Raw genomic sequence first — 14,393 nt, 5'->3', positions numbered from 1 at the left:
TTCTCATTTTGCTGAACTTTCAACAAACTTTTGCAACAGATGCCTCTTCAGAACAGCAGAATTTTTGCCTACCATATAGATATTTATCAGTTGTCATCTCCTTCACTTTCTCTCTCTGTGATAAACAAGACTGCACTTGAATCTTTCTTGGTGAAGTGAGTTTTGGAGCTCCTTGATCAATCTCATGAGCTTCACTTGAGTCCTACATACAAAACACAGGAGGAACATTTCCTCCTCACTGAAATAAATGTTTGTATCTCTAAACAGAATCTGTTAACTAAGATTTGCCTGGAAGGTTTAGCAATGAATTACAGAGTTGCACTTCTGACTGGCAGAAATGAAAACAAAGTTCAAAATTTTAATAAGCCCAATATTAAACAAATAGGAAGCAACCTGCATTACAGTACTTAGAATTCAATACTGATTATAAAAGCTACAAAAACATTGTTTATTTATTTATAGAATAAAAACATTATTTATGCTATTATTCATTGTTTGTTTAGTCAATTTATAACTTGGGAACTCAAAGCAAACAGATACAGCTTTTTCAAACCGTGGACAACAGATTGGTGAACAAAAAAAAAAGAAATTCTCCTGGTGTAGGACAATTAACTAGGGCCTTTTGAAGAAAACTGTCATTATTACTCATGCCTTCCTTAGAAAGGTAAGGCTATGTTAAATTGTAACATTTCCAAGAAAAGACACTTGAGGCATTTAAGTTAAATATTCATTAATATAAAATCACACATTCCTTCCTCTTTCAACTTCTCTCTTGACTCTCGAGTTAATTTTCATCCTCCTACTCCTCTAATCCTGGCGAATTATGATGACAGGAATGTCTACTTACACACACACACAAAAAAGGGGCTCTCTTTCCTTTATATCCCTGAGCTATCCAAACCTGCCTGAAAGGAATCTATACTCAACTTTAAACACCAGCAGGCCAACTATGGTGTTGGGCATAAGCGAATCAATATGAAGAGGTCATGTCTCCGGTAACAGTATAGACCATCTTTATAAACCTCAAAGCCTCAAGAATGCTTTCAAAAATGTTTAACCCAATATGCACATGTTCCTTGAAACTGTGTTTATGCTGTTCCCATTCTATTTCCTAGATCTATGGAAAGACCAAAGAACTAACTTAATTTTAATGTGAGCCTGTAGATAGCAAAAAATCACCATCACCATGATCATCTCAGATGATCACTGTATCCAGCATTTCCAACATCATCTAAAAGCAGGCCTTCTGCTTTGGGTAAACTGCCTAATTCCAGGTGCCTTTACAGAACTCCATCTGCTCAGGCAGAGAGATTTTACAGAACAATGATAACCCTGACTTTTCCAGCTCCATATTTTTCAAAAGCAACAAGTAACAGGTTGCAGATAAAGAGACCAAACCAGCTGTTTCCACGAGCAGTCCACAAAGGCATAGACTAAATCCATTAGTAAGTATACTTATATTTACAGCTGTTGACTACTTCCGTCAGATCAACTAGCTCCAACAGGTAACTTAAGAGTCAGCACTAGTCCACAACATGACTCCATTTAGCCTGTCACTTTTTCTCTTTTCAGAGACGGTGGGAGTATGGCTGTTTAGAGAGAAACTGCTTCTCCAAACACCTCCTCCTCCACATTGTAACCTGACAGACAGCGCCAGCCACCAGCACACAAGGCTCCTTGTGCTTTCTCACCCTCCTGAGGCAGACAGGAGCAGCCCGCCTAAGAAATGCAGCATCAACCAGCTCCTGCTCCCTTGGCAGGCACAACAAGGCTCTCTTGCAGAAGGAGAAAGACTGCTTGCTCGGGTTGTAAAGAAATATCAACCCGTAAGAGTCATCCCAGAACCTCAATCTGGCCTCTGTGGCTACAAAAGCCAGCTCGAACTAAAGTTAAGCAAAATTTATTTTGCTAATTAGACAAATACAGCAGTGGCCTCCCAACATTCATCCTAAAAAATGTCCTTAGACCTCTGCCTGTACTGGAAGAACTGGAAAGGCTACATGTTGCTCATCAGTAAAACCTGGCGGTAAGATAAATATGTACACTGCCTGACTCTGCTCCATTCTGAAGCTAAGCATCCACTCATACAAGAAAGGCGTACTTCGGGGTGGGGAGGAAGCCATAAAAACATACCTTGCTATGAGACTGTACTGGAGTACTGAATTCCAAATTCTCATCATAGAAGTCGGAATGTAAATTATGAACCAAACAGCAAGAGGGTTTAAAGTTTCCCAGTGCACTATCTGGGAAGATTTATTTGTAGACAGGCAGGACTACTTCTCTCCCTTGACAAAGCAAAGGAGGAGGCTTACGGTCAATAGGGCAGAGCTTGTGAAACAGAGTAACAGTCAATGAAACTATATCTGGGAAGGAAGTTCTGCCCTACTCAGTGTAACAGGGAATGTGGAAAGGAAGACATAGCCAATAGTGATTCAATAACAAAGTAGATAACTGCTGCTAAATAAAGAAAATTACTTACCTACAGCTGCACTTTTGCTTATAGAGGATACAGCTCTTCTATAATTTTTCCTAAGGTATTGCAGTATTCGGCCTATAACAAAAGGCAATTCTGATATCTCTAAGGGGAAAAATTAAAAACTGCGCTTCCCTCCAAAAAGCTTTACTGCTTCACATCTTAGTTTGTTACTGAAATTTCCTTGAAACGGTCTCAGGTCTATGCCTGAAAACCTGTATTATGTAACTTTGCAGATACAGTTCCACTACTGAGGAAGCTAGACATTATTTGCAACAGCACTCTTGCAAAGTCTTACCCTGTAGTCTTTCTTCTCCCACAGGAATACAATTTCCTCTTACAGTTACAAGAAGATGCTCCCAGTTGGTTGCACATCCAACCCTCCTGCCACTATGCGCAGCAGAAATAGCAGCATGTGTCTCTAACCACCTTTCAGAACTAGTTTGGCATTTAACTGCAGCACTGATGATTGCAGTCAGTGCAACTGACACGCAAAACTCTCCTTTATTTTGTTTTCAGACACAAGATTTCACCTTGTAAAGACCTCTGGATTTTCTCACTGTTCTAAAGCCTTCCCTGGAGCTTTATAATCTTAAAAGTTAAATGAAAATATCAGCTACACACAGGGACTACGAACTTTGGCTTTTCTTTTTTTTTTTTTTTTTTTTTTTAGTTTTTTAAAAGAACTAGAGTCTAACGCCTAAAGGATTTTTAAGGGTAGCTCATACCATACTAATACTTGGATGTCTTCACATGTGTGTAGAAACTAAAAAAAAATAAAAGTGACATCCTTTCCTTTGGTTCATTTGCTCTGGAGGTGCTCACTTGATTGCAAAAGAATCAGATAGAAAGGTATTCTTAGATACAATCTTTTTTGTACATTTCTGAGATGTCCAAGGTACCTCTAAAAACAAATCACTTTCCTCACAGATGCTCAAGAAAACAATCCATGTGGTTTGGTAACAGGAAGACTTTCTAAAATTGCCCCATGTGGAATTTCCTAGATCAACCACAGCCCAACAGGTTGCAATGCAGGCAGGTTCCCCTTCCTTGCACTTTCTAGGCTTCTTAACAGAAGCAGTCTTGGCCTACTGATGAAACACTGGCAGCACTCCTGGGTCCCCTCCTAGCCAAAGCACTGGAAGTTTATGATTGATCCAAAGGACAGCTAAAAATGTCTCCCATGACCTATAGGCTACCCTGTGCTCTCCTCCAAAAGAATACTTGCATTCATTTTATTTGCAATGAGACCGCTGGCCTCACAAAGTTAAACTGATATAATAAGCAGAAAATACAGATAATAAATTCTGTCATTTTGAAAAAGAGAACTGAATGAGGAGAGTGATGTTCAGTAGAGATTATTTACTAAAAAGGATATGGGCCAGCTATTTAAGGGTCCTGGTTTTTGAATGCATTTATCCTTATGAAATACTTTCCATTATAAAGAGAAACATACTACAGAAAAGTCATAAACAAAGCACGTAGGAAAAGAGCTGAATAGACAGTGTTTCAGAAACTGGAACAAATCAACTTATCCCCATCTGAAGTGGAGGAAAGCTGTGTATAACTCTTCCAAAGAAAGGGCTTCTCTTAGCAAACCCATTATGCAAGAGCTAAACAATGTAACATATGAGAAAACTGGTTTGGTTCTCAGAAGAATGGAGGATCTCTTTCAGTCCGCAGTTCAAAATGCATGATCGTATAAAGATGTTGATAAAGTGAAAAGGCTACTCAGCAAAGGAAATAGTATGATATTCATTTTCCCTGTTAATGACAAAGCTCATTGTGGAACAAAAAGATGCCACTGAAAGGCAAGGAATCTAATGGCGAACAACAGCTTCAGTGTTCAGCCAAGAATGAACTACCCAATTATTGTTAGAGCTGTCTCCCCCACAAGAAACAGTGGTGTTTTTAACAACCAGCAAAATCTGAACTGATGACAATTTTACAATGCAAATTCTAAACATTTCCCATTGGTGAAGTGACAGAATCAAAATTCTCTAGTGAATTATGTCAATGCATGTGAAATTAGAAAATTATCTAAGAGTTGGCTAGTAATAATGGAACATTTCAGGCACATTAAGACAGATGTTTGTTGGGGGGGAATAGACCCCAACTGTTTTTATAATTCCTTCTACTATATAGACAACATTTGTTTCTATTTTATAGATTAATGTGGAGACATTCCAAAAAACAAACATTCAACGTCAGGAATCACTAAAATTGGGAGATTTGCCTAAGGTAGCCTTAATTCAGCCTATGTGTGCCTATTCCCACAATTATGTAAGTGCCATCTGGCTTCATGCCATGCAGAGGGTAAATGAAAGCTGGGTAATGAGAAATGGCAGCAGTTGTTCTGTTTGTTTCTAAAACAGGAAAATGTTTTATCAAATGGGACAATTTGCAGGAAGGGAAAGAAGGATCTGGGTCCTGTGTTTAAGGTAATCAAATGCTGCCTGGGAAAAACTGAGTTTTATCTGCACTTCTATCTGTATCTGAGATGTTCAAAACTCTCCACCTGAGATGTTCAATAGGTTGCTGGCAACCACATTTCTCAGAAGTGGTCCCTGATCATGTATTTTTCACTCTCTTGACAGATGCTTTTAGCACTTGGATTGTTTATAGAACTCTGCACTGTCAGTGGACTTAACAGGAGCTGTGTTATGAACATACAGAGTACTATGTAATGCCATGAACTCTTATTAAGCATATCCCATGCATCTTCTACTGGGCATCCAATACTAAAAGGTACTTTTCAACTAAATCAGTGAGTAAAGTAATTGCTCCCTCACACAGGCTTAAGAGTATTGTGAAGATACAGCAAGACCTATGAACCCTTGAATACCCATGTGATGAGCACCAAAGAAAAGTTCAAGGAAATTAATAATTATGTCTTCACAGCAGAGCAGAAATAGTGTAAACTAAATGCAGAGAGTTACTGAATGAAAAGTAAAGATAAGCTATTCATGAATACTGTGTGTTGAGCAAGTACTTAACTTGAGAGATAAACACTCATGTACTTAAATACTTGATCATAAGAGATAAGTGTAAGGGAGCTGCTCCACTTTGCACATATTTTAATTCTGCCTTAAACCTTTCGAGTGCAAGACTTTGAAACTTAACAGCTGCTTTAAAACTGGGGACCAACACCTGGGGAAAACCCTGTGTTTGTTTTGTTTAATAGAACCCTGGAGGTAACAGAGGAGGAAAGAAGAAAAAAATAGAGACTTTGCTGAGATATTTCTTTAAAGAAAGACATACAGAAACATACAGTTTCTCATGCTCCTGATACATGCTGGGATTAATTTTTCTTTCATAAAATGCATGTTGTAGAAAAGGCATTTTAAATTTGATTCTGACAAACGGGTGGAACTGGCTAAGAATGCAAAAGTACTTTTGAGCAGAAAGGACTGCAAGCAGTTTTAAGAAAAGGAAAGGGAAAAAAAACTATAGTTAAAAAAACCTGACTTTCTCTCTCTCTCTCTTTTTTTTTTTTTAAAGGTTACCTCAAAAAATCAGAAGGCAGAATCATTCCTATGAAAATATCAGGAGGAATAAAAGTATGCCAAAAATGTAGCAGAAAATAAAAGAGATCATACTGAAGTAACACAGTGAACTATCTTACCCTGGAGAAGTGACAGAAAACATACAAAGGTGAACAGAACTGTATCACAAATCCTACAGAAAGTGAAAGGCGATGGCATAAAAAGGACAAACATTAGCATTTAGGGATGTAATTTGACAGGCTAAGGCATAAACATACTTTATTCGGCAAGGGGCATGGAAAACAACATGGAAAAGGGGATTTTTAGATACTTCAGAAGAGAAACAGAAAGGAAAATACAAATCCATTATTTAACTGGAAGGAGAGTAAAAAGACCGAAACAGTTGACTCTAAGGAAACAGTAGATTTTGATAGTCTTCACAAAGGAAAAATCTCTGTTAATTATAATAAACTATGTAACAAAGGGGGACAAAAATGGGATGTTTAATAGGGTAGGAATTTATGAAAAATAATTAGATATATTCTTATGTTAAACAACTGAAGAATTAGATGCATTCAAGCCAGAAGGGGCTTTGCTTTAGAGCAGCTGAAGAACTCAACAAAGCAGACTAAAGGGAGACGGGGCAAGGTCACAGAAAATTGGAAAACTGCAAATAAGAGACTGAGCTACAAACTGAGAAAGTTACAAATCAGAAATCCCAAATCTGGTACTCAAAAGTCCTGGTGCACACTAGAAACGATTAAAAGCTACACTGGGTTTGTCAAGAACAACATCTAATTTCCTTTGATGCTGACCACACGACATTCTCAAAAGCCAGTGTGGGGACCTGGTCTAGACAAACAAACCATAGGAAAAAATGAAAACACAACACCCTGGTTGCAAAAGTACCCTGAAAAATAGCTGTTCAGCTGAGAGGACCTTTCAGCCAAGATCCCTGATGGATCTGGTTTTCCATCATTCAGGAAACTAGAACCCAGGTTCCTACATGATCTATTTTTCATTAACAACTTATGATGTGACTTACCAATAAGTCCACCAGACTAACGTACATATGGAGTGACACAAATCCAAGCGAAAATGTCAGTGCTTCAGAGAGCAGTTTAAAAAATAATTTTGATATAGAAAAGAGATGGTCTAAACACTGTAATGAAATCAAATAAGGAGAAATATGGAGGCAAAACACCACTTTCAAAGTGTGATAGTCTTCCAAAACATGAAAATACTGCTATGCAGGAAAAGTCATCCGTTTACTGCATGACTACTGTGGCAAATGACAAAAAAACCCAATCAGTTAATTTTGCAGTAAAGTAGACTTAGTTTGGATATGAGGGGAAAAACAGAGGAATAACTGAACATTGGAGTAAACTAGAGAAAGCCCGGTCCCTAGATATTTTTTTTAAAAGAATGGGTTAGACAGGCATTTCTCAGGGTTAGTCTAGGTATACATGACCTTGTCTCAAATCAGCCCAGTTAGGGCTGCAGGCAAATGCAGCCAACTAACTAGGCTCTGGCCTGGGGGTAAGCTAATTGAACAGGACATGAGAAACTACCGGACACGACACAAGAAATTGCTGGATACAGCCAATAGCAATGTGAGAAGCTGACAAAAGTTACAGATAGCGCTGTGAAGGATGACTAGACTTCAAAAGTCTTTAAAAGGAAGTTATGTGAGAAACAGCTGAACTCCAGGGATAACAGAAGGGGAGTGCTGGAGACCTCTGAGGGACCATGCAAAGCCAGCAGAGTCTGGGTGCCTGCACGAGTAGTAACCTACAATGCTGAGATCACTGATGGAATAGTATCAGAAATATCACATTTGGGTATGGATATAGCAAAATTAGAACCAATAGGGAAAACAGATTAGGGGAAGGTTGTTTATTTGGGAGGAAACAGGAGTGGGGAAAGGGAGCTACAAAGGCAGTGAAAGGAAGGGTCAAGGAGGAGGGAAAAGGGACAATAATCGCATGCAAATCATATGTTCAGTTCTGTCTGGGGGTACTTAGTAGGCAGCCCTATACTTGATTACTGCAGTGAAATCAGGACAACAAACCAAAAACCTGTTGTTCTGACCACAAGAGTCAAATCCACTACTGCAGTTAGGAAAGCCAGGGGTGGGAAGGAAGCTTGGTATTTTCCCTGACAAGCAGGAAAATATCTGGACAGAGGGACTGAGCATCTTAGTGTCACCATGTTGGTGCTTGTTCTAGGCCTTACAGCATCACTATCTTCCCATCCACATGCCCTTCTGAAGTCCCCTTTTGGCCCTGCACTTCCACGACACTCATATCACAGGAGAAGAATGTAAGCCCTAGGATTCCATTCATTTTAACACACAAAATAATAATAATCATCATCATCACTTCCAGAATATCCTCAGGGACAAAATGACCTATTTCCTATCTGCCCGGGGAGATGTCACCAAGCTTCAGAGCTATGGAAAAGCACAAATTGTTTTTATCTCAGCCACCCTGTAACAGTTCAATGGAATGTTTGGATTAATGCCTACTTCCCTTTTCACAAGCCCACTAAATCCTTTGACAGTTGGGATATAACTTTAGCAGCCTTTGAGGGGGATGGGAGAAACAGAAAAGCCACTGAACACAGGACTCGAACATACGAAGGAAATTATTAAATATCCACCAACCAAATATTTGCCAAACAAGTAAATTTATGGCAAACCCCAATAGAAAGTTTTACGGACAATGGATTCAGCACACAATAATTTCTGAAAACCATGAGGAGTGTAGTTGCTGAGCATTCCATTAGAGTTTAGAATGTATTTTAAGTATGAATTTGTTTCATTTAACATATGGTTATGAACAATTATCTCTTTTCTTGCATATCCAAAAATTAAAATGCACAGCAAATCTGAAATGCCTTAAGTTTCATAATTATTAATTAAAGTTTATTTTATGTGACTGTAATTTCTTATGAGCAATTCCCTGCACTGAAACTGAAGTCATCAGTCAGAAACCTTCAAGTCACCTTCAGAATGACAAGGGGGAAAACGCTCAATATACTGCTTACATAAAGAAGACTGCAAACGCTTTTGAAAAAATTTCTACTATAAACTTTGCATCTTAACTGAAAGGCTTTGGATCTCTGATGCCAAACATTCATGAATGCAACATGCCCAAATATTCTCCATGGAGCCACAGAGCTCTTGCCACTGTTGAAACATCCACTGAGAAGTCAAAACAAGAAGTCAGAGCAGCAGCCCTTAAAAATGAACCTTACCTATCACCACACAATAACATCTGCAGAGACTTAAGCCCACTGTTTTATTTACTCAATCTAAGAATGATGCATAACATTTGCAAGACTGCAGATGCAATGAAAAGGCCACAGATCATGCAACTCAATATATTCTGCTTCTGTTTAGAATTAAATGTTTGCCTCGCAAGGATTTTGCCCAGCTTTTCAAACTTTGTCGCTGTTTTAACAGATACTGCGTTTCATACTTTTCTTATTAAGGAATTGGCATAAATAAGCTTTTAGTGTGATAATGCCTTATGTGTAAGCATGGGCAGCATACCAAAACAATAAGTAGTACTGTTTTATGGCATTCAGTCAGAAAAACAGAAGTGTTTTACCATACAGACAACAGTGGATTCCACATAACCTAGTGTGTTGGTAATTTGTTATCACTACCGAAGATCCACTGATATAGTCAATGAAATGTGCTACATGATTCTTAAGTCCCAAAGCTGACCTCTCTCAAAAACCTGAGATCAAAATACAAAGTGGAAAATAATGTGACAGTCTGCGAAGTATTTTTCATCATAAAATCTCCCAGGCTTTTACTTATTAGATGTATGCAACTGCTAAAATACAGGTATGGATGGCAGGAAAAGGCAGAGTAAACACTACACTTAGGGGAAGGTCGAGGATACTTAATCAAATCCCTACAACTTGACAAAGCAACTCAAGATCCTGAAAAATTGTTTCACATGGAAGAGTATTCTCGAGCAATTCACAAGGAAGAACGCACACGATTCACAGGCCCCAATTCCAACCTAAACATGGTTCCATATCAGAATAACATACCAAGACATAACACTGCACACTCAAGGAACCATAACTATCACTGGGCTGAGGACTGCTAGAGAGGTAAATGTAAATTAAAATTGTTCACCAGTTCCTTTCTCACTTATCTATGTACTCCCACACGGCAGCCAAAGCTTCTGCCAGACAGGAGCCCAGAACACAGATTAGTCTCAGTTTCCTCTCAACAATGCCAAGCAGTTACTGACTTCCAGGCAGATAAAGATACAGTTACAAGGCAAATACTGGGGAACATAATTGCTATCTAGGCAGATCTAGGAGAATTTCCCAGATGCAGGACCTGATTGCACATCGGGAGAAAATCAGGTATACATCCTCTGCTCTGTGAATCCCACCTCTGAAAGGAAACCTGCCCACACAGCTTCAGAGGGGAACCACAGTGCAATGCAGAAAGTACCCTCCCATCCTTTGGGCAACTAAAGGAATCAAGATAGCAAGGTGTACTGCAGAGCTCTCAGCCCATAGTCTACACGCAGCCATCTTGACCAAGATTATACTAAAATCCTAAGCAAGCACAGATAGGGGAATGAAGAACACTCCCTTCTACACAACAGAGTAACTAAATGTTTGCATACATAGCTCTCCACCAGATAGCTCACCTACAAAGAAAAGGTTTGTAAATCTGCTACTGCATCCAACCAGCAGATTGCAGGCCAAACCCACAAAAGTCTTGAAGCTGGAGCCACAGAGATCCTGGATCCAAAGTTTGCTAATTTCCCAACCTTGGGAGTCATCCTACAGTATTGTATGGCTTTCATCATGCTTTTTTAATTTTGTAACTGGTAAACAAATTTATGCTGGTTTTCCCCTTCCCCCAACCACCACTCATCTGGGCACTACCATTTTAAACCAAGTTATAGTTATTGTCTTTACCACAACAGCTTTTCACTTCAGCAAGTAGCTGTTGTCTGTAACTTTAGACTACAGAATCAGCAGCTGCACAATAAGAGCTTTCAATAAATTACTGATATCAACAGGTTGCTGGCTAACATAACAGTAAGCAACATTAACTGGTTCGCATCTTATTCCTTACTATATGCACAGCTTATTTAAATTTTTATTGCAACTCACCAAAATTTCTCTTTGTTCTTCCAGATTTTTTAAAAAGTTTGAAAACTCATGAAGTGATGCATCTGTAACACAAAACCAGAAACAGTTTAGTCACATTTTAGGGTGGCATACCAAAATATAGCCATTACTACTCACTTCTTACCTACCTATGTATCGTTCATCATCTGTCTCTGCATCACCAATGAATTCAAATTTAAAGTCTCTCAGAGAGTGGGCAAATTTCCTCTGGGCTGCTGAGAGGTCTGCAAAGAACAGAACACAGATTTAAGATTAGAGAATCATTTTAAGAAGGCTGGAAGATCCTTCTGCCCTCACCATAATCAACTTTAATGAGAAACTCTTAACACTGGTCTGCCTAAGAACACTACAAAACATCCTGTGTTGTCTAACCCTCTTCTGGTCTCTCTTTTGGGAATCTGTCACACAGGTTTCTTTATACAGGGCTTTAGGTTACAAATCAAGTGCAATCACGTGTACAGTATTAGACGTTACGCTTCACTATCCTACAAGATAGGGCACAGGGCGTAGCAACAGACCTGCAACTACAAAAGTTTAAGCCACAACACAGAGTGGCTGAGTTGTGCCAGCAAAAGGATATTCTGCTAACCAAAATTCACCAGGATATCTGACAGCACAAACACCTATCTTAGTATTTTCTATACTGTATACTTTATAAAGGTAGCTCTGTGAGTAAAAGTTTATTTATAAACCATACTTCAACAAATCATTGCACTAGAACTGGAAATTCCATAATTTCAACCATGTCAAAAATCTGTCCAACTTAAATAAACAGCATTATAACTCATTTTGTATAATAACAGTTCTGCAATATTCCTAACTCATTTTCCTCCACCATTTTTTACCTATTAGTGTTTGACAGCTTGGGGTCAGAGGGCTACAAACTACATCCCTCAGGAAGTAATCAGATTCTACATTCAGCCACAATATCATCATTATAAACCCTTATTAGGATTTATAGCACTGTAAATAAGCAGTGTACACACACTTTGCTGTTGTGCTGACATGTACAGGTTAGGAATGTCATGAGTTCTGGAAGGAAGGAAGGGCTCAACAGAAAAAAAGATGCATGTCCTGGTACATTCCTACCTAGTAGTAAAGGTTTTACTCACATTTTTGTTGTCAGAGAAGGTTAAGGAAAAATTGGATATATTTGGTTAATCTATAATCTCTGTTATCACATGCAGTTCTGAAGGGCTAAGAACAACTCCTCCAGAGCACCAGCTAAGCATTTTGTTCTTTAATATTAACTAGAACTGAAAGACTACAAACTTTTTTACAACTTTCCGTCAAATCCTGCATCCAATACATTCAGTACAACTTTGACATAAAATATTACACTGAAAGTTCAGTTCAATGACTTAAAGGATAAATCACAAATACTCTATGAACAGCAAGGCACAACCTAAACTGAAAAAAGGTTTCTGATCCTCCTCGTGCCACATTTCCTTCTCGTCATCCATTTCTTATTAGTTCTTCTCTCACCTCCTGTGTAACAGTGCTGTTCCCTGTGAGATCCTACTGCTATGTATTCTCCTCCTTTCTGCAACTGGCTCTAAAACCCGTGCATGCACCTCTCAACATATGAGCAGCAAGATGGTGCAAAGGGTTAGAGAAAGAAGGACAAATAAGCAAAATAATTCCCATACAAAAGGAAATATTAATATTTTAAATCAAATGCCTTGTGGGCTAAAAAGATTTTAATAAAGTAGAGAGCACAAGAAACAAATGCTGCTGGCTGTGAAAAGCTGAAAAATTGCACATAGCGAGTTTCTTAAACATCTAATGTTATGCTTATTTGTGAGCCAGGAAACAAGTCAAGAGTTTCTGGGAGAACACCCATTCTCCAACACTCGTTTAAATTTTCTTGAATCTCATAATGTCGTACCAAAGCCCTGTCGTATGAGAACTAGCCCCATGCTAGAAGTGCCTACTCCACTTTCCTCCTGCTTATAAAGGTGAAGTGTTCAAACAATGTTGAGTAAGACAAAGGCTAAAAAGAAGGTGCACACTACCTCATGCATGCACGCACCTCTGCCCCGCCCCCATCACGGGCTGCAAGAAGACAAAAACGGGCAGTGGGCTTTCGCAAGCCTTGGCTGAGCTGCGTGAGCCACCTGAGCCAGCAGCACGCCCCACCGCTCCATTACGGGCTGCCTCTCAGCTGCCAGTGACAGCAGGCAGAACCTGCGGCCGCACCCCAACTCTTACAGAGCAAAACACAGTGTCTTTGGGCTTATCCAAGGGACAAGGAGCTGAATCAAAGCACTCAGCTTCTCACAGGATCAGAAAGCCACATGCATTTCTTTTTACTGAGTCTGCTAGGGGATTGTAAATTACTGATGGAAGGGTTAGGTAAGCAGTCACAAGCAGTAACTACTGGCAATGCCTTTCCTCAAACCAACTCTGTGACCTTTAAGAAATGTTCCAGACAAAATTTTGGAAAGCATTTCCAGAAGCTTTTTTGGGAGGCAGAAAAATGACCTGATGGGTCAGAGGAAGCCACAGGTACCTGGCTCCTGAACCAACACCTAGAAGAAAAAATATTGAAAAATGAAGAGACTTCCTGACTGATTTTAAGAACTCAGCAGTTTCAACAGAGAAAAGTGATTGGAGCAAAGAAACAACAATCACATGTTACAAGATGTAACTGGGAAAGAAACAAACCACCTGATTATAAAATGTGTTAGCATTTCCAAGAAAAGGCTGACCATCAAAAAGCCTTCTGACCAGAGGAAGAACAACTTGGTCATTTGGTTCAACAGACTGCTGCAATTAAAGCCCTAAGTGTTGCCAAAATAAAGACACTTTTAATCTTGCTTACTTGGCAGATTTTAACCACAATATTCATCCTCAGATATTTTATTTATCATGCAGCATTTTGCCTAAATTTCTATTTAAGTTGATACTCTGTTTCATTCCTGATGCCAAAGTAGCACCAGTCTAACATAAAACTGGCACCTTGCTGAAGACCACCACTGGTGCCTAGCTATGCTCAAGCATGGAAAAAGCTCTGGTCTGTCTCTTTGTAAACTAAAAGAGACAAAAGTGAGTACCAAATAGAGATGGAGGAAATCTTTCTCAAAAGGGCAAAGCAAGATTACTGAACTCGAGCAGCTACAGAAAAAGAAAGAAAGAGAAAGAGATGAGGAAGATGACAGCTAGACTCAAAAAGGTAACATAATTTTGTGGTGTATTTTCTTTTGTTTGACAAGCCATGGCCAAAGAGACAACACCTGAGACTGTCTGCAGGCAAACCT

General features: G+C 39.1%; 1 protein-coding gene across 6 annotated transcripts in view; it reads right to left on the bottom strand.

The window, feature by feature from the left end:
• The window catches only part of ARHGAP10 (Rho GTPase activating protein 10), a 150,360-nt gene that overhangs the window by 97,076 nt on the left and 38,891 nt on the right, over nucleotides 1–14,393 (bottom strand). For all 6 annotated transcript variants that reach the window (XM_026106359.2, XM_026106361.2, XM_064510799.1 and 3 more), the window contains 2 exons: nucleotides 11,262–11,357; nucleotides 11,116–11,177 (listed from right to left, as the gene is read on the bottom strand). In XM_026106359.2, the coding sequence (XP_025962144.1) occupies nucleotides 11,116–11,177; nucleotides 11,262–11,357 (158 nt within the window). The remainder of the gene's footprint in view (nucleotides 1–11,115; nucleotides 11,178–11,261; nucleotides 11,358–14,393) is intronic.

This window comes from Dromaius novaehollandiae, chromosome 4 (genome assembly GCF_036370855.1).
Source record: "Dromaius novaehollandiae isolate bDroNov1 chromosome 4, bDroNov1.hap1, whole genome shotgun sequence".
NCBI classification, from domain to species: Eukaryota; Metazoa; Chordata; class Aves; order Casuariiformes; family Dromaiidae; genus Dromaius; species Dromaius novaehollandiae.
The sequence above is the reverse complement of the archived record's forward strand: the minus strand, read 5'-3'. Positions and strand labels throughout refer to the sequence as shown.